This window comes from Protobothrops mucrosquamatus, unplaced genomic scaffold (assembly GCF_001527695.2).
Source record: "Protobothrops mucrosquamatus isolate PMUCROS unplaced genomic scaffold, P.Mucros_1.0 scaffold931, whole genome shotgun sequence".
NCBI classification, from domain to species: domain Eukaryota; kingdom Metazoa; phylum Chordata; class Lepidosauria; order Squamata; family Viperidae; genus Protobothrops; species Protobothrops mucrosquamatus.
Window position 1 is genome coordinate 123826 of NW_015387182.1, and position 19323 is coordinate 143148.

At 41.5% G+C, this 19323-nt stretch overlaps 1 protein-coding gene across 1 annotated transcript in view; it reads right to left on the reverse strand.

Moving 5' to 3' along the window:
* Positions 1 to 19323, reverse strand: part of ROBO3 (roundabout guidance receptor 3) — a gene marked incomplete at its 5' end in the record, with an annotated part of 144575 nt that overhangs the window by 53405 nt on the left and 71847 nt on the right. The window contains 5 exons of the mRNA XM_029284775.1: positions 6529 to 6540; positions 9452 to 9579; positions 14442 to 14580; positions 15444 to 15564; positions 16735 to 16892. Coding sequence (XP_029140608.1) covers positions 6529 to 6540; positions 9452 to 9579; positions 14442 to 14580; positions 15444 to 15564; positions 16735 to 16892 — 558 coding nt within the window. The remainder of the gene's footprint in view (positions 1 to 6528; positions 6541 to 9451; positions 9580 to 14441; positions 14581 to 15443; positions 15565 to 16734; positions 16893 to 19323) is intronic.

Below are 19323 nucleotides of genomic sequence, written 5' to 3' on the forward strand. Positions count from 1 at the left end.
CATGCTAACCAGGAGAGATGTATGAGCCTAAGAGAAACGGTGGGGCTGGCTGGCGTGCTTCCCTCCTTGTCCCTTGGACAACTTCCATAGAAAGAAAAGAGGGGTGGGAGGGAAAACCCTGCTGATTGTTAATAGTTATTGATTGACAGGAGAAATGTTTGGTTGGGAGGTAGAATGGAATACGTGCAGATAGAATTTAAATGGGAAGTTAGTGCTGAAGGGCTGGATGGCTTTCATCTCTTACACCGGGTTTCCTTAAAAACTAACCCTTGTGTTGGGGTTGATACTAGGCAAGAAAAGAGAAGGGCTATTACTACGTTTCAGAAACAATGATGTAAGTGACAATAGGGATCAAAAGGCTGCCCAATCAAAGAAATGAGCATCTGAAGAAACATGATATCAATTCATCCTATACCAGTGATGGCGAACCTTTTAGAGACCGAGTGCCCAAATTGCAACCCAAAACCCACTTATTTATCGCCAGGTGCCGGGTGGGCGTGGCCCAATGGGTGGGCGTGGTTGTGGTGGTCATGTTTGATTGGGTGGGTATGGCCAAGGTGGGCATGATCACCTCAATGTTGCTCATGGGGAGGGACACCTGTGGGGGCCGGGCAGGGTTGGGGAGATCCAGGGAGTCTCTGGCAGGTGGGGCAGTGGGCAGGAAGCTCGTCCTGTGGGGTGAGGTGAGGCGAGGCGAGGCAGGGCGGGAGTGCCATTGTCACAGGGCAAGGTGAGGCAGGGGCCTGGGCGGCTGCTGCCTGACACCATCGGCCCCTGCACACAGAGGCCAGTGAGCGCATGGGTGCTGGGATGCATCCAGCCATGTGGGACCTTGGCGAGTTAGTGGGTGGCTGGTTGAAGAGGGATGGTTGCCATTTCCGGGGCATGGCAAGCGTGCCCACAGAGAGGGCTCTGAGTGCCGCCTCTGGCACGCGTGCCATAGGTTCGCCACCACTGTCCTATACTGAAATAGTCTATTGCAATTCCCTTTCGGAACGCGTGTTGCCAACATAGCCAGATGATTAGCAGAGATTTGGCCCTTGGGGTGACAGCATCCTGCTTTAAGCATCCTCTCCAAAAAAGCTTGCCTATTACTTAGTTATTGTTACAGCCAAAGTAGGACTAGTTGTATGTTCTCGTCCCCTGATAGCCGCCATCAGCATGGCCAATGGAAAGAAATTATGGGAAGTCTAATTCAGCATAGAAAGAGGACAACTCTTTGCCTACTGTATAATATAATATATAATATAATATCAGAGGACATCAAAGAAAAATCTTTTTTTTTTCTCCAGTCTCTAGGTTAAGCTAAGAGCTCAAGTCGGAAACAGTCTGTTTCATCATAATAAACTAAATTTGATCTGATTTTAATTTAAATGGAATTAAATACAATCCTTATTCAAACACTATGTTTAACTGGGTCATGCTTGGTGTTAATGTGGAGTCCTTGATGCTCTCTGAACTCAATCATTTTCTTGTAGACGTTTCATTAACCAACAAGGTAACATGATCAAATTATCAGCATGAGAATCATCGTATGTTACCTAGCTGGGCAATGACATGTCTGCAGGTAAACAACCAAGTTCGGAGAGCATCAAAGATTCCACAATTCAACGATGAGCTACAAATATTCCCTTCCATTGATGTTAATACCATACCATAATCTAATCTGATAGAGTTGTTTGGAGTTAAACCCACTTCTTTCAATCCTATGTAAAGTGGAAATAGGGACCTTTATTTTATCCTCTCTTGTGTTGCAGGCAAAAATAATTCTACTTTTTCCAGTCCCACAGTCCTATGTGTGTGTGTGTGAGAGAGAGAGGGAGAAGTAGAAGAAGGGAAGGACAGAGAGATACAGAAAGATGGTGGGATCGGTGTATGTCCCTCAACACCGACCCAGGATGGGATGACTGCAAATGGTTTTCCCGTTTTGTTGTCTGGAAATTTTTTTTAAAAAGGGGGTGGGTGGGACTTACAACTTCTCAGTCTCCTTTGTGGTGACCAGGACACCATCAAAAAGGGCTGCTTCCCATTGGACAAAAAGGGGCATTGTTTCCAGGATGGCCATTCCATAGATCAGCCATGTTGTCTCTGAACACGGCCATAAAAATGTCCTTCTTCCGAACGTATTTAATAATAGTCTCTGTCAGATTTAGAGTGAGGACTCAAGAGCAAATTTCTTATTCTATCATCATGCTCATGCATTGGGGGTGTCCATTCGACTCTGGGGCACAGTTGTATGCCCTTCTTCTAGATGTAACAAAACAGGGAGAAAAATAGTAGGGAATAGTCAAAGAGAATTCTACAAAAGCTATTCAGGTTCAGTGGTAATGAAGCTCACACCAATCATATTTTTCTTTTACTATCACCCACTCTTTAAAAAAAAAGCATTAAAAATGCAGTATTCCTTACTAATTGCCAGTTGTTTTGACATCTCATTCCACAAAACTGGGATAGGAAAAATTATAGTTCGAAGTTGCCCGCTTAAGATTTTATGAGCGCCTGGGGGCACTCAGGTGTTTGGGATATTTCCTGTCTTGATTTTATCATCCTGACATCTGAATGCATGGAGGGATCATGGCAGGTAACCTAATCGCCCCTCAACCATCAAAAGCCTGGGGTCAAATCCTACCGATGCAACAGTCTGCTGTTTTTTTATAACTTGAGCCTCTGGGTTATATTTCGCTCCTCAGAGCATTGAGAAGCAGCCTCTTGTCTTGAGGATCGTAAATCTTGGAGGAGAGGCTGGGTGGTAACACAAAGGACGCAATGGCATTTCGTGGAAGGTCAGCCTTTGTCCCCACAACCAATTCTCAAGCAATCAATGGGCGAGGATGTGTTTGTGAAACTAGGATGACCTTTTCTATTGGTAGCTTAAGAGTCCTTCTGTTGGCACAGCAGAAACCAGCAATCTCAGGATACTGCAACCAGGGGTGGCTGACTGGTCAAGGGCCATTTGCTCCAACATGTGCCTGGATGCAAGTTAGGGGACCTCTGACCTTTCAGAGCAAGAGCTGGCTGGTGCCACCTGCTTTATAATCAAATAAAAATGCAAATGGAAGAGAAGGGGGGGGACAGCTTTTGTTAATTTGTCTCTTTGGTTAATAATTGCTGGGAAAGCCCCTTCCCAAATTATAAATGCAGCCAGACGCCCCAGTTACTTCAAAGACCAGTCAAAGCTGGATGATGGAAAGGATTTGGTGACTCAGGAAATTCATCAGTTGCCCCCCAGCACTGCTCTGCCTTGTCTTTTTTTCTTTTCTTTTTTTTTTGGATACTTCCTTGCTTCAAAGGGGAAAGATAAAACAAGGGCAAGATTGGATTGGTATGCCTGAGGAAACGTTGCTGTTACCCACAAATCCAGCATGAAGATAAGAGTTGATGGCAAAACAAGCGCTCCCCCCACCCTTCCTGCTCTCTCCATCCCCAAGGCAGGAAATTGACTTGCCTTGCTGGATGCACAGCCAAGGATGGAGGGGGGAGGGGCAGTGCTCTTCCAGCATTTTTCCGTTCACCTTTGGGCTTTCTTATCTACTCAGCTACAAGGACGCCTGCTCTTTGTTGTAGGCTGATTTATTAGCGCCAAACAACAGGCTTCTGATGAGGAAGCTTGCTAACCAGCATCCAAGCTCTCGGAAGCAACAAAAGACTCTTGTTTTTAACTTAGCTTGTTAGGGGTCTGCAAACCCGAGATACATCAGAGGCTGGCTGGCAGGCCCATCTTAAGCCCGAATGCAACAGTTTCATTTGAGAGCAAACACATCTTTCTTTCCTTGTGCAAATTCACCAAAGGAATTTTTCACAGCCTCATAGGGCCCTTTCTCAGGCAAGTGTGTAGATTCTGAGGAAAATCGAATTGTGCAATAAAAACAACCATTTTTACAAGGCTCTCGGTAAGCAAGCTCCTGTCTTGAGGGATTTACAATCTAATATTCAAACGGGGAGGAGAAAAAGAGGGAAGGAAGGAAGGAAGGAAGGAAGGAAGGAAGGAAGGAAGGAAGGAAGGAAGGAAGGAAGGAAGGAAGGAAGGAAGGTGTTATTAGGACTATAGGATAGGAACAACCTTGTTCTCTTGACCTCACACTGATATTTTTTGCCTTCTCCGAAGACTCAAGACATGAAATGAAAGGCTGATTCAGGATGGAATATCCATCTGTGGAAGCTCACCCGTGCTATACCGTATTAAAAAGCCACTGAAATGGATTGGCTAACTTCTTTTTTTCTTTTAACTATCAACCCTGCTGGGAGAACCTTTTGTTGAAATCCAATCTGTAAACTTTCTTAATAAATATGCTTCATGAAAATACCTTGGAGGGAAGAACTGCGTAAGAGAGGCAGTGTTATTCAGTTCCAGACATAAATTGGTAGCTGCAATGTATAACTGGAAAATATTATGAGAAGACGTCTAAGTTTGAAAACTGTGTTGAATTCCCTGTATGCATATTAATCTTTTAAGCTGCTTGTACAACATGCTAAGCCATAGGGCTGTTGAACGAACGTATGCATATTACCTCATAAGCCCTGTCAATCATCTGTTGATACTTAGCCAAAGTCATTGGCTTATTTTGAAACTTAGAGCAGTCACTATTCTAAAAACTATGACTCGTTGTTCATGATAAATGCTATCTTCTATACATTCCAAATGCTGGTTGATCTTGGCTTGCTGACATGTTAGGTCTACTTAAAGAACATAATATGAGGAAAGAATATATGTTTGCTTATGTGCATGAATCTCCTTTTCTAACTTATTTATAAGAAGAGCTTGCAATGCAAAAAATATATATCAGGCTAGTGTTTTTTTAGATTTTGCAACTTTATGTTGCATGCAGTAGAGTTGAAGTTCACACATTTCAAAGCATGCTGGCTGGGGAATTCTGGGAACTGAAGTCCATACAACTTAAAGTGTGCTTGGTATGGAATTCTAGGAGTTGAAATCTATGCATCTCAAAGCAGGTGGCTGGGGAATTCTGAGAACTGAAGTCTGTGCATCTTAAATCAAGTTGTGTTGGGAATTGAAGTCCACACATCTTAGAGTTGCCAAGTTTGAAAAACACAGGAAGAGAAAAGTTTGGCGGTATGTTAAGACCCCTCCTTAAAAGCAATTGTTGAAACATAAATGTTAGCCTTGCAGGAAATTGAGAGCAGGAAATGTAGTTAGCAGGCAAAAGAGAATAAAGGAGAATCTTGTGATGAATCTTGTTACATTGAAGAATAAAAATATAAGCTGGAAACTTCCCTTGGTGCCTTCTCTCTTAAATCAATTGCCCTGGCATATCCTAATCAATGGCACCTTGTTGTCCTAATTGCTTTCTAGTTTTCTTTTAACAATAACCCATAGAAAACTTAGAATGGTTTGTCCAGTTTTTTTTACCAGAGTTTTCAAAGTCTTTATCTGAGTTTACCTGACAAGTCAGATAAAAGTGAGACAGTGGAAGGTAGCAGTCACATCCTCCTTCAATTGTTACCTGTTCAAACCCACACATCCCTATTAATGCCAAAATGCCTTAGCAGATAATGCAGTTGACATCATAGGCAACCTCGGTGATCACCTATTTCATATCAGTCCTGATTTGCTGGCTATGGAAATATCTAAGAAGATATGCTAATATTCAGTGAAGATTGAGTAGTATTATTGTTAGCATTGGATCAGCTTAATGCATGTGATTGTTTAGCAATGCAGTTATTGCTTGCTTTGGAAGCAAGTTTGTTTTGTGGATTCTATTTCTGTACTTTCTCTCTGAAGGGAAACATCTGCCTCCACTCTTTTGCTTCTTTGCAAGCTAGGATTTTAATACTTGTATCATTGCTGGGAACCAGTAGTCCTCTTTGTTCCATCTTCCATAAGAAGAAACCATTCCATGTTCTTTATTTTTAAACCCCCAAACCACAAACTTTAAGAAGCAGAATAATGAAAATATGATCCAGGTGAGGTTAGGGTTGAACTCTGGCATGCCAAAGAAATGAAGGAACTGTGATTGTAATATTATACTCGCTTACTTGAATATCTCCATGAAATCATGGGATTACTCACCGAGTAGATATATAATTGATCGCATGACCAGGATATGATTTTATGTGTATTTACCCAGATGACACACATACAATGAGACTATGTCTCCTCTATGTTTAGAAGACACTTTTAAAAGAATATGTCCTAGATCAGGGGTGTCAAACTGCCGGCCTGTGGGCCGGTTGCATCAAGCAGAGGCCGCGTCCACCCCAGCTCCAGCAATGCAAAAAAAGTTGCGATACGTTGCGACATGTCACGTGACGTGGTGAGTTTGACCCCGATGTCCTAGATTATACCCACAATATTATATTTTCTAATTTGCTTCAAAGATTATGACTCATTTAGTTCATTTTCACAGCAGGAAAAATAGTTTAGAGTCCACCCCGTCCTTTATAAAAATAAATCCATTCCCACGGTGGCTTGAAAGAAAGAAAGAAAGAAAAAAGCATGCAAAAACCTGATTCATGTACCCTAACCCACACCAGCATGCAGCAATGATATGTGATGAAATGAATACTTACAGAATGGGCCAACTGGACCAAAGAGAACATATGAGAAAAACAAAAATAAAAAAAAAGTATGAGATGCGTTTGGTTAAATAAGGCGGACATGAATGCTTAGAGAATTGGAGGATCAAGGTATTAGAGGCCAAAGGTGCACCCATCTAGTTGCCAGTTCAGTAGAAGGTCTTTGATTCAGTTCACCTACAAAGCTCTTGAGAACTTGGCTCTTCTCTACCTTTAGGGCCATTTGCTCCAGGGAGGAATCTTTTCATCCAATACCATCTAATGAGAAAGGTAGGGTGGGAATCCCACCCATGAGAGATTAAGGGGACTGGGAGCCACAAGCTGGCCTTCCCCTACTTTGTAAAATACTTTGGCTACCAAAATCAAGATGGCGCCCATTTGGTCATTGAAGAATGGGGCAAAAACAATCCCTTTCTGCGTGGCCTCTAGACCTCAGTAGTTGTGGTGGAATCAGGTGTTGAGATGGAGGAGGAAGGGAGGGAGGGGCTCTTTCCCAAGAAGCTAAGGAGCAAATCAGCCTTGAGTCCTTGGCAGAAACAAGCCCAGAAGGGATCCTCCTTAAACCTTCACAGCATTGATCTGATCATTACGGCAGAGATGCTTTAATCTGCTTTAAGATTCCTGTCTGTGGGCGAGCAGCAATAAAGAAACCACTCTGAGTAATTCATCCTGTCTTTCTTGGTTCCTTGTGCTGACATTAATCTTACCAGACCAAACACACTCTGCATAACTATCAGATCAATCCTGTGATTTAAATTTAGGGAGGATCTCTTCTGGGCCTCTTTCTGCAAACCATGGACTTGAGGGTGATTTGTCTCTTAGCTCTTTGGGAAAGAGCCCCTCCATCTCAGCATCAGATTCCACCACAGTAGTTGTCCACAGCAGAGCAAGCTACATATGCGTGTTTTTTTTATTATGCTCTGTATGTTTTGATATTGTAAGCTAAGCATACAAATCGTTGCAATAAATAAGAAAGTACAGATGCACTCAAAACATTTTAAGGTCAAGGTGTCCCTTCTTCTTGGTGATATGCAGACCTTGAGACTCTCCTCCTAATATTACAAGGCTTACCTCTTTAGGGTGAGTTTTAGAGGTCGGACTTATTACTAAGAAAAAGTGCTGACTCTTTAGTTTCAATTTCAACCTTTAGCAACTGGCCAGGGATTTTATCGTGGGTAAATTTCAAAGGATTAGTTTGTTTTTTTAATCAAACGTTGGCTTGCTTCTGTTAAACGAGTACTGCAAACAGTGTGACAGAAAGCAATTTTCTAGGTAGCTGCAAATTTCTTTAAAGCAGTGTTTCTCAACCTTGACAATTTTAAGGCATGTGGACTTCAACTCCCAGAATTCCACAGCCAGCAATGCTGGCTGTGGAATTCTGGGAGTTGAAGTCCACATGCCTTAAAATTGTCAAGGTTGAGAAACACTGCTTTAAAGAAAATGTAGAGGCAATCTTTTTATGACTGGGCTACCCTCTATGGATGTGTTTTCCCAGCTGCTCTAAGGGACATTCCAGTGATAAGGAGATGTTTTAGGAGGAGACAAGCCCAGAATATTTAATTCCTTTCCCCATTTTCTTTTTCATAAAGCAAACTTTACTTTGTGTTTATCAGAAGCTGAACGCAACTGTTTAAATTCTTTTTTTAAAAAACCTGGAAACTTCTAACCTTGTTATTTTGCAGTTGATTGTCAAATTATAGGAGCATAATCATAAAGCAGCTCTATGGTTTGCAAAATAACCAAAAGAGAGCAAGAGAGAGAGGGAGCTGAGGTGGGGGGGAGGAAACAATACAGAAGTCTTCAACTTACAACCACAATTGAGCTTGCAATTTTAGTTGTACGTCGTGACAGTCGTAAAGCAGGTCACCATACGACTGTGCCTGATTTGATGACCTTTTTTTTTTTTTTGCAGTAATAATTAAGTGAATTCAGCAGTTGTTAAGTGGATCCATTGTTTGCCAGGGGGCATTTTTACCGGAAAATGGAAGCAAACACTGTTTAACGAAGAGAAGGACAAGGGGGGACATGATAGCAGTCTTCCAATATCTCAGGGGCTGCCCCAAAGAAGAGGTAGTCAGGCTATTCTCCAAGGCGCCTGAAGGCAGGACGAGAAGCAACGGGTGGAAGCTAACCAAAGAGAGAAGCAACCTAGAACTAAGGAGAAACTTCCTGACAGTTAGAACAATTAACCAGTGGAACAACCTGCCTCCAGAAGCGGTGAATGCTCCAACACTGGAAGTTTTAAAGAAGAGACTGGACAGCCATTTGTCTGAAATGGTATAGGGTTTCCTGCCTGAGCAGGGGGTTGGACTAGATGACCTCCAAGGTCCCTTCCAACTATTATTATTAATATTAATATTATTATTATTATTATTACTATTACTATTACTACTACTACTACTACTACTATTATTATTATTATTATTATTATTATTATTATTATTAAAGTCCAGTTGCCTCCCAAAAAACGCACCTTTGGGATAGCTTTTTCAGGGTCGGGCTTAACTTTCAATGGTTGCGAAGCAACCAGGCATACGTTTAGCACTATCTGCATATAATTTATATTGAAGGGAAGGGGGAAAGGGGGGGAGCTGTACAAGAAACATATGCAACATGTTCCTTGATCCCCTTCTGGAACTGTCATGAATTGGATGCTTTCCGGGAGTTTGGACTAATACATTGATTGTTCTGAGTATAGTTTGGAAGCTCTGGTCCCAGGTATTTGGAGTGCATGTGAACACTCGTTCCTGCTTTACAAACTTTCTGTTCTGATCAACCCTTGATACCTGCCTTGGTTGATCAGAACTGCTAGCCATCCACAAAGCTGCTTTGGCTACAGGGACAGCATGATCCACATCCATGTTGAACTTTTTTGACCGTAGCAGCCAGACTCTGCAGTCCACTCACACATACTTACCATGCACACTGAGGGATCCCGAAGCTTCAGATTTGCCCACGCTGTTTTCTGCCACACACGTATACGTCCCCTCATCCTCTGCATTCACTTGGCTGATGCGCAAGGTATTATCATTCTGGATCTCCGATCTTGGTTTGAAGGGGGAAAAAATAATATCAATGGCCAGGGTTAATTTCTGGAAGAAGCTACCGTGATATGGATTTACAGAACGCCCTTAACCATGATCCTGTATTTAGAAATCTTAACAGCTTGTTTCGGGTGACTTTCTTTTGTATATAAACTGAATAAATAAAGTATTAAGTATTAAAGCAAAATTCACCAATCTGCATTATAATTCGTTACAATGCCTGAATCTATCCCAAGAGTACCAAATTGCTGCATTCCAGACCATGTGTACAAAGATGGAAAGACACTGGAATACCCACAATGGAGGAATGGTAGGTGAAGATGACAGAATTTGCAGGTCTGGCAAACTTGATATGTTTCATTAGATAACTGTCAAGTGCCGAGGAAATCAGGAGATTCAGGCAGTTCAAATGAGTGTAAAGATTTATTGCAAACTTAAGCTCTCTACAAGAATCTGAGCTACTAATTGTCAAGTGAAATGAGCAGGAATTAAGAAAGCATTCAAAGTGGGCTGGACTTTGAATGCTCCAGGGGCAAAAAGAAACAAGGCCTCTTTAAGGAAAAGGTGGAAGAGGCAGGATCAGAAAAAGAAAAGGAGACAAGGTTGTCATGCAGGAATACCAGCTAATTTAAGGGCTAATCCACATGAAGCTCCATTTCCATCTGTCCTGTTTGGCATCATTCGCTCCCTAGAGATTAAAATGGATGATCTGAAACTTGAGGTGGCCACGAACAAGGAGTGTATATCGGAGATGGTGACCCTTTGAGAGTTGTATGCAATGAAATTTCATTTTGATGTACGCCGATTGGTGTACATTCAAACTGACAATAAAGTTGTTATTGTTATTACATAGATCTCTTCTGGGCATGCAGGGACTCATGACTCATGGCACATTTGCCCCCTCCCTCAGGCTCAGCATATTCATCTCCTACAATAACTAGACAATAGCTACATGTGCAAATGACTGGAAACCCTATATAGACTTTTTGCTGAAAACAGAAAAAAATATATTTGTAATGTATGGATTTGATGATTAGAAGGAGTAGATTATGCTATGATGTAACCTTAAAGAGGATAACATTCAAATGCATTTATAACTACAGTAAATCAATTTGAAACCATTTCTTTATATCTTGTCTTTCTTTTTTTCTTTTTCTCTTTCCTTTATTCTTTTCTTACCACTTTTCTCTGACTTTGCTTTATTATTATTTTTCCTTTACATGTTTTTATTCTGTAATTTTTTTCAATAATTTTTTTCAAAAAAGGATAACAGGCTGGGCTAGTAAGTTATCCCTCAAACCACTTTTAAATGAGGGGCTTCAGCATGTAAAACAAGGGCTTGTAGTAGAGGTAATACTAGATAGATAGATAGATAGATAGATAGATAGATAGATAGATAGATAGATAGATGGATGGATGGATGGATGGATGGATGGATGGATGGATGGATGGATGGATGGATGGATGGATGGATGGATGGATGGATAGATAGATAGATAGATAGATAGATAGATAGATAGATAGATAGATAGATAGATAGATAGATGATCCCAGAGCAGCTATCATTACAATAAACAGCCTAGTATCAAATTCATTTCTCAGCATATAAACATTTCATTTCCATTACACTCACATTTTAAACTCATTACAGAAGTGACAGCATCAGTCAATATAACACAATATCCTTTAGGAGGTTGACTCTCTGAATGTCTTCTCCTACCACCACAGAAAAACTGTGAAGGTCTCCTGAGGCCTCAAGAGCTCTAAATTTAAAAATAAAAAACCCTGGTTCTGTCTGCCAAGTTGTTCTTTTTTTTTTTTTTCAGGAGCAAAATATTCTCTCAGCAGTAGAACAAACCTTTATTATTGGAGTTGTTCTGGAACTGATCTTACCCTAAGCAAAATGCTTGCAGAAAAGACAACTAAATCTTCCCAGATTGACAGAAGTAGAGCGCTAAAGTATTTGATGTTTGGAGAACATGACTTTTGTATTTTGGACAATGAACTTCTCTCATCTTTTTGTACTTGAGAATTCTTTCTCTGTTTCCTTTCTCTGGGACCTTCTAAAAACAATGGTTTGCATTTACAGTGACTGCAGCTACCAACTGTTCTTACAGTTCTAGGAATGATTGTCATTGACTGGACTTATTCCTCAAGGTCTCAGCCCAGTTTATTCCTAAAACCCAATTTATCAAAGATCATTTGAAGTAAATACCAGATATTGAATTGTGGACTTTATGAATGTACAACCCAACTCTATACAGCTTCTTCCAAGCTAGAACTCTGCAGGTCAGTTCTGGAAGACTAGCTCCACGCCAGGTCTGGTACGTACAAAGGATGGCCTCTTCTACTAAGCAACTGGATGTGCTTCTACCGGAAGAAGCACGTTCTACTAGATGTGCTTCTTCTTGTACATGAGAGCTACATGCTCCACTGCTTCCAGGAATAATGGAAAAAAAAATAAGGCTAGAGAGCAAATTCTGCACAATTATTCTTATTAATGAATCATCTTCCTTTGAATTCGTGGCTGCGTGAAAAATCAAGTTATCTCTATATTGTGTTATTTGTATTAATCACATTCAGTGACTTTCTATGTTCCTATATATGGAGCCTATTCTTCCTTCTCATCATTAAATTTATTCTCCATTCCCCATTTTCAAAGATGTGCTCCGTCTTCTTATTAGTGCATTCAGAAGGGGAAAAATAGATTCCTTTAACTGTACAGCAACTAGTGCAATTGCCCGTAATGATATTTACTGTCAACTCTGTTGTGCCTCATGCCTGATTATCCAGGGGATTAAGCTCTTTGTCACCCTGGAATCAAGACAAGGATATCTGAACAATGGTCCCATTTCAACACTAACACTTTGACAGTAATCGACTGACCTTTTCAAACTCTGCACCATGGCAAAAGGAGCCTTCCTTTGAATCAGCAAAGGGTTGTCAGCCATTATTGCTACTGCTTGTCGTTTCTTGCACTTGTCATTTTAACATGCAAAGGAGCTGATGGCCCTCTCCTTTTACAACTGGGGAAACGAAGCACGCCGAAGCTATTTGATAAGCGCCAACTGCTGCAATCCTTGCAATTTATCCTGCAATTTTTTTCTATCGATTCCTATTCAAGATTTGATGAATTTGCTTCTAATTTTTTTAAAGAAAGGGGGGGGGAAAGTCGTTGAATAATTCTAGTTGAAGGCGTTCCTAAAGTTTGCTTAGTTACATGGCGCTCATAGGTATTCATCAGGATCCTCTTGTTCGTTGTATAATCTTTCCTCCAGCAGCTCACAGCCTCCCTGATTTCTCCCATTAAACTCCCAGGAGCCTTGTTAGGGAATTCTTCCTATATCTTTTTGAGTTTGGGAAGTGCAGACTTTCAAGGTAGTTCATACACGAAGCACAAACCATGAATACTAATGCTACCTTTAATGTCAGATAAAGTACAATAACAGAATCTTGCAAGTCTGAGCACATTTCTCCCTTCCTTTACTTTTTATTTTCCAGGAAACTAGGATGGGTTCCTTTCGAAATGCTTCCCACAGCCTTTTACCTCTTTTGGGCTGAGATAACTTTACAGGACACGTGGCTAGTTTGCAGTTCTTTCTCATGTTTCCCATGCTCATTCCCACGTAACGTTACATCCAGCCAGGTAGGCTTTGAATGACAGAAAGACTGATAACAAAGCAAAACAAACAGCACAAGACCCATCCCCTATTCCCAATGATCAGCTCTGCTCAAAAAGCCATCAACAGAAAACAGAAATCAGAAAAGCTCAAACAGTGGGACAATACGGTAGAAAAACAGTAAGCTCTTTTGCTGGGGGGGGGGGGAATGACAAGACAGATTTCAGCACAGAAAGCGATAAACAACATTTACACACCATTTAAAAGAGACAACCAAAAAGCTAAAAAGGAAACAAAAAAAGCCCCAGACATCCTCTCTAGCAATCAATACCCACATAAACAGGGATTGACATCAGGATTAATACCAGACCAGCAATCCAGCAGTAAACAATACCCCAATCAAGAAAATACCAGAAGAAGAAAACAACACTTCTACCAACACTAACAGGACAAACCATTGTATATAAAGAGAGAACAAACCCCATACCCTTCTAGCACTGAAGATATTACTTACTTGGGAAATGAAACATCTGCAAGAAAACAACAAGCTCAAAGGGAACAAGGACTCCACAGTTCAACCTGCCTGAGCAGTGGGTTTCCTTCCTGAGCAGTGGGTTGGACTAGAAAACCTCAAAGGTTTCTTCCAACTCTGTTATTCTACTCTACTCTACTCTACTCTACTCTACTCTACTCTGCTCTGCTCTGCTCTGCTCTGCTCAGCTCAGCTCAGCTCAGCTCTGCTCTGCTCTTATTCTATTCTATTCTATTCTATTCTATTCTATTCTATTCTATTCTACTCTACTCTACTCTTATTCTATTCTATTGTTCTGTTCTATTCTATTCTGTTCTGTTCTGTTCTATTCTATTCTACTCTTATTCTATTCTATTCTATTCTATTGTTCTGTTCTATTCTGTTCTATTCTACTCTACTCTTATTCTATTCTATTGTTCTGTTCTATTCTGTTCTATTCTGTTTTATTCTATTCTATTCTATTCTATTCTATTCTATTCTACTCTTATCTATTCTATTCTATTGTTCTATTCTGTTCTGTTCTGTTCTGTTGTTCTATTCTATTCTATTCTACTCTTATTCTATTCTATTCTATTGTTCTATTCTATTCTGTTCCATTCTATTCTATTCTGTTCTGTTCTGTTCTGTTCTATTCTATTCTATTCTATTCTATTGTTCTGTTCTACAGGAAGAATCCTAAAGATGAATGGAGAACTTGCAGTTGTCACTTACCTCCCTCGAGGAAGTTCTCCTTCTTCTTTTCGCCACCGGGATGTTGGCACTGGGTCTCCCTGCACCTCGCAGTGGAAATTCACAGTGTCTTCGGCCAGGACCACCTGGTTTATGGGCCTCTTGATGAAAGTGGGACGTTCTGTCAGGATCATAAAAGTGTTTCAAAAGCAAAGGAGAAGAACAGGATATAGAGACACATAGGTATTATTTTGGAACTAGTGCTGAGACCTCAGAAGCTCAGTTTGGCCTTCTCTATTATAATTAAAGCAGATGTGATTGAGACTAGGGGAAAGAAAGAGAGATGACTAAAGCATGTTTTCAGTACTGGGAAAAAGAATTTGAGTAGGAGACAGTGAATAACTAATGGGCCTGGGGCTACCTCAACTTAATCTCCTAACCCTCATGCAAGCAATCCATAGGGGTATGTGAATCACCCAAGACTGGATTCAAATCCTTAATGCAATGGGATGAGTCAATTCAGTTCAAACCATCCCTTTGAGGCACTGAATCAAATTGATTTCAGTCATTCATTCAATTGGGGGGGGGGGAGGAGATGGAGTTGGACTTGCACAAATGTGCATCAAATCGATCTCAAAGCACCTGATTCAACAGATCAACTGGATTTGCCAGTTTGATCAAGAAGGTAATTTGGGTGAATCTCTGCACAGTCGCAGTGCTCAGCTCAATTATCCTGTAAATCTGACTCCTCTCCTGTGGCCCAATAGATTAGGCGGGGAAAGGGGGGGAGGTGGAAATCCAGGAAAAAAGAAAATTGAAAAAAGATTGAAAATGTAGCTCAACCCAATTTTGGTGATAGCCCCACCGAGTAATCCTACACATTGTAAAAAGAATGATCCTCTTTCGTTTTCCTCATTTCTATCCCTACAACTTCTAAACTTTTTTTAAATATGGTTGTTCCATGGTCTCATCAAGATGGGCCCAAGGAAACTCAACTTGTTCCTCTGCTTCAGTAGAGTCCACCAGAACCCTCCTTCTACGTACCAAACACCACCAGTTCTGCAGGTTCGCTATCCCGTTCGCCTACCATATTGGTGGCCACACAGATGTACATTCCAGCATCACTTTTTCTTGTGTTGGACATCATCAGCTTCCCACCTCGGATCTAGGAAAGAAGGTCAAGAAAAGGCTCTAAGGTCTCCATCCACAGACCTTTTCTAGCCTATGTTTTGATCGAGAATGGGACTCTGTCCTTGGCTGTATGTCATGAGTGACCTAGTCAATCTTTCTACTAGTGATCAGATTTATCTTTTGATGCCATTATCATATAATCTTGGGTGATTTATTTATTTATTTATTTATTTATTTATTTATTTATTCTGAGTGGCCTACGAAGACAAAAACAAATCCCACAACATGAAACACCCAACAGTAAATCCCCCCCCCCAAAGAAAAGATTCCTGGTCCAAATGCCTAGGGATACAGCCAGGTCTTTGAAATGCTGCAAAAACACAACAGCATTGGGGCCATCTGGATTTTCTGGGCAATGTTCTTCTATAGGGCAGGCACTGCCACCAAGAAGCCACAACTCTGGGATCCAACAAGATAACATTGTCTGATGAAAAGGACCAGAGCATGCTAGTTGGGAAAGAGGTAGTCATCCAGTGGTTGGATTCAAATATGGGAACAACCGGTTCTCTGTGTGGATGCCACTTCCGGAAGTCCATTCTAGGCCTGGGCAATAAAAAAAATAGCTACCGGTTCTGCCAAATTGGTGTGAACCGGCCGAATCTCATCACTGTAGTCATCCCATGGCCATGTTTTTAGACCTCCTAGTTGCCACAGAGCAGGCTGAGTAGTAGTGACTTCCTTCCCACATTTATTATTTTTCCACCCAAAGGGAAACTACAATGGCACAACTTGGGTTAATACCTGCAGGGACAAATTGAGGTTTCACCTCCCCCATACCTGTCTCTTTATTCCTCTTTTACTGTTTCCTTCCATGTGATGAAAAGAGGATGAAAGACGACACAGCAAGAGCCTAAAAAACATTGTTTCCATGGGACCTGTTTCTTCATCCCATATGTGGGCATCAGAATGCTATTAATCCTCCAACAAGCAGTTTACTTACCACTGTGGTGGGAAGTTAGTTGATTGGGAAGAAGGATAGCTCAGGAATGGGTGTCCTGGACCAGAGGATGAACAAGTCAACTTGGCCTATTGACCAGAAGCTGTTTATCCTTGCCTAGAAGTTCTAATCCAAGGCATTTCCCTAAAATGTTTCCAACCCTGATATGCAACGTGTGCACAAAAAAGCATGGATTCCCAATCTCACCGTGATGCGCTCCTCCTTGTCACTGATGCGGATGCTGTTCTTCTTCCAGGATATAGTGGGCTCCGGATGGCCTCTTGGTGGGATGCATTCCATCACTGCTGGCTCACCAGCTGCTACTATCACATCACTGGGAGCCTGCCGGAAGTCATCTCTTAAGACTGAAAGGAAAAGGAAGGCTGTGAACGCCCTTCAGAAGTATCTATGGAGATCCTCGGTCATCCAGGTCATGGTCGTCCCAAAGGTGCTTTTTTTTTTTTTTCAAAAGGCATCTGGACTTTTCTGTGTTTTTGTTCTCTCGAAGACGTTTTGCTTCTCATCCAAGAAGCATTCCCCACCATTCAATCAGAACTGAAGATGCTTCTTGGATGAGAAGCAAAACATCTTGGAGAGAGAAAAACACAAAAGAAAGTCCAGCTGTCTTTTGAAAAACACCTTTGGGTCCCTTCAGAAGGGATGTGACTAGCAGCAGAGAGACTGGGAGCCAAGTAAACACATGAAGATAATCCTGTTTTGCACCCTTCAAGATGTTCTTTAAAGCTTCCTTTAAAAACTACTGCACGGTGTGTGTGGGGGGAAGTTTATAGGCATCTCCCATAATCCAAACAGCCAGCAAATTATAACTTTTGAGAAAGCAAGAGGTGGCTCTCCTTGAAAGGCCTGTTTTCCAAATCTCTCCACCAAAACAGGCCTTCCTGCCCCATTGCAAAGAGCTGACCCCAATGCTTTCCATCGCTGTGGTATTTCCAACCATCTATGAATCTTAGACCAATATTTCTTGACAATAGGGCATATCCACCAGGCATGGTAATAAGTGCCTGGCTGTTGTTTACATTTCCAGCAAGTATCCGAAACATTTTTAAACATTTTCGCTAAGCGAACTGGTGTCATATGCCATCTATAAAACATCTTATATAAGTTTTCTTTATATGCTACCGCTTTTGTAAGCTTAATATTTTTATCCCAAAGTTTTTGCCAGTCTTCCAAATCTATAGAATATCCAAAGTTCTTTGCCCATACTATCATTGTTTCTTTCACTTGTTCTTCTTCCATCTTCCACTTTAAAAGAAATTTGTAGAGTTTTCTAATCAAGTTCTCATCTGTTTTTAACAAAATTTTATCTAATGGAGTCTGTTCTTAATAAAAACCTGTTGATTTTATATCTTTTTCATATCGTGTTTGAATTTGCAAATAGGACCACCATGTCAAATCAATACCTTGTTGTTGTAGAGTTTGCCCGTCCTTAAGTTTTCCCTCTTTGTCCAAAATATCTTTATAATTAACCAGTTTGTCATAGTTAATCATGTTTGGATAAGCAAATGCTTCCATTGTTGAAAGCCACTCAGGTATTTTTATATATATTTTATGTTTAATTTTCTCCCATTCTGAAAGTAGTACGTTTCTTATCGCATGATTTTGAAAGTACTTACAGTATGTGCTTTAGTTTTCTCATACCATATAAAAGCATGCCAACCTAGCTGAAGGTCGTGTCCCTCTAAATAAAGCAAACTTTTATTTCTCAATACAATCCATTCTTTAAGCCAAAGCAAAATAGCTGCTTGATAATAAAGTCTCCAGTCTGGAAGTCCAAAGCCCCCTCTATCCTTAGATTCTTGTAACAATTTACATTTGATTCTCAAACCTCCCTCCACCTCATTTCCTCGCTGCTATCCGGACTTAGCTTTAAGGGCATCAGGAACTAGCAACACCCACGCCGGAAGCAGCACTCGACTTAACAGCTGCTCCCTCTGCTATCTGCTGTATGCCCCAATAGGGCCAGCTTTGCCATATGGCCTTAAGGGATGCGCAAGAGTTTGCAAGCAAAACACGTCTCACCTTTGCCAAATGCAATATGGCAATTTTCCTAAGAAAGCCTAATCTCGTTGGGCACTTTTTTTTCCCCCCAACGCAAATGTGGCTTGCAAAAAACCTGAATAGAGACTGAAAATCCCCTTCCCCAGGGCAAACTTGCTTGCCTGAGGCAAGGAGCTCTACGTGGGGAGCTTTTTGGCATGTAAGGCATGAAGGCAGCAATAGGGTTCCATATCTTAATTGCTGCACAGTAAGTACATGGGAAAGAGAGAAGGAAATATCTGCATTGGTTGATAACTCAGTGAACTCAAGGCACACATTTCATTACGGCAAGAAACGTAGGGAGGGATGTGGGATCCAATGGTCCTCATGTACTACAAAGATCCGGGAAGATCCGGATCCGGGAAGGCTTGGACTCCGACTGGTTGGCCCAGGGGGAGGAGAGGGGACCAGGTCTTGAGACGGTTGTGTGGGAGGAGTTTGACTCTGTTGCTCCCGAGGACGTGGACAGGGTCTTGGGGAGGCTGAATGCAACCACATGTTTATTAGATCCGTGTCCCTCCTGGCTGGTACTGGCAGCTCGGGAGGGGACACGAGCCTGGTTCCAGGGAATTATTAACGCTTCTTTGCAGGAGGGTGTCTTCCCTGCGGCCTTAAAGGAGGCCGTTGTGAGGCCCCTCCTCAAGAAGCCTTCCCTGGACCCAGATGAGTTGGCCAACTATCGCCCGGTCTCCAACCTTCGCTTTGCGGCGAAGGTTGTTGAGAGTGTGGTTGCGCAGC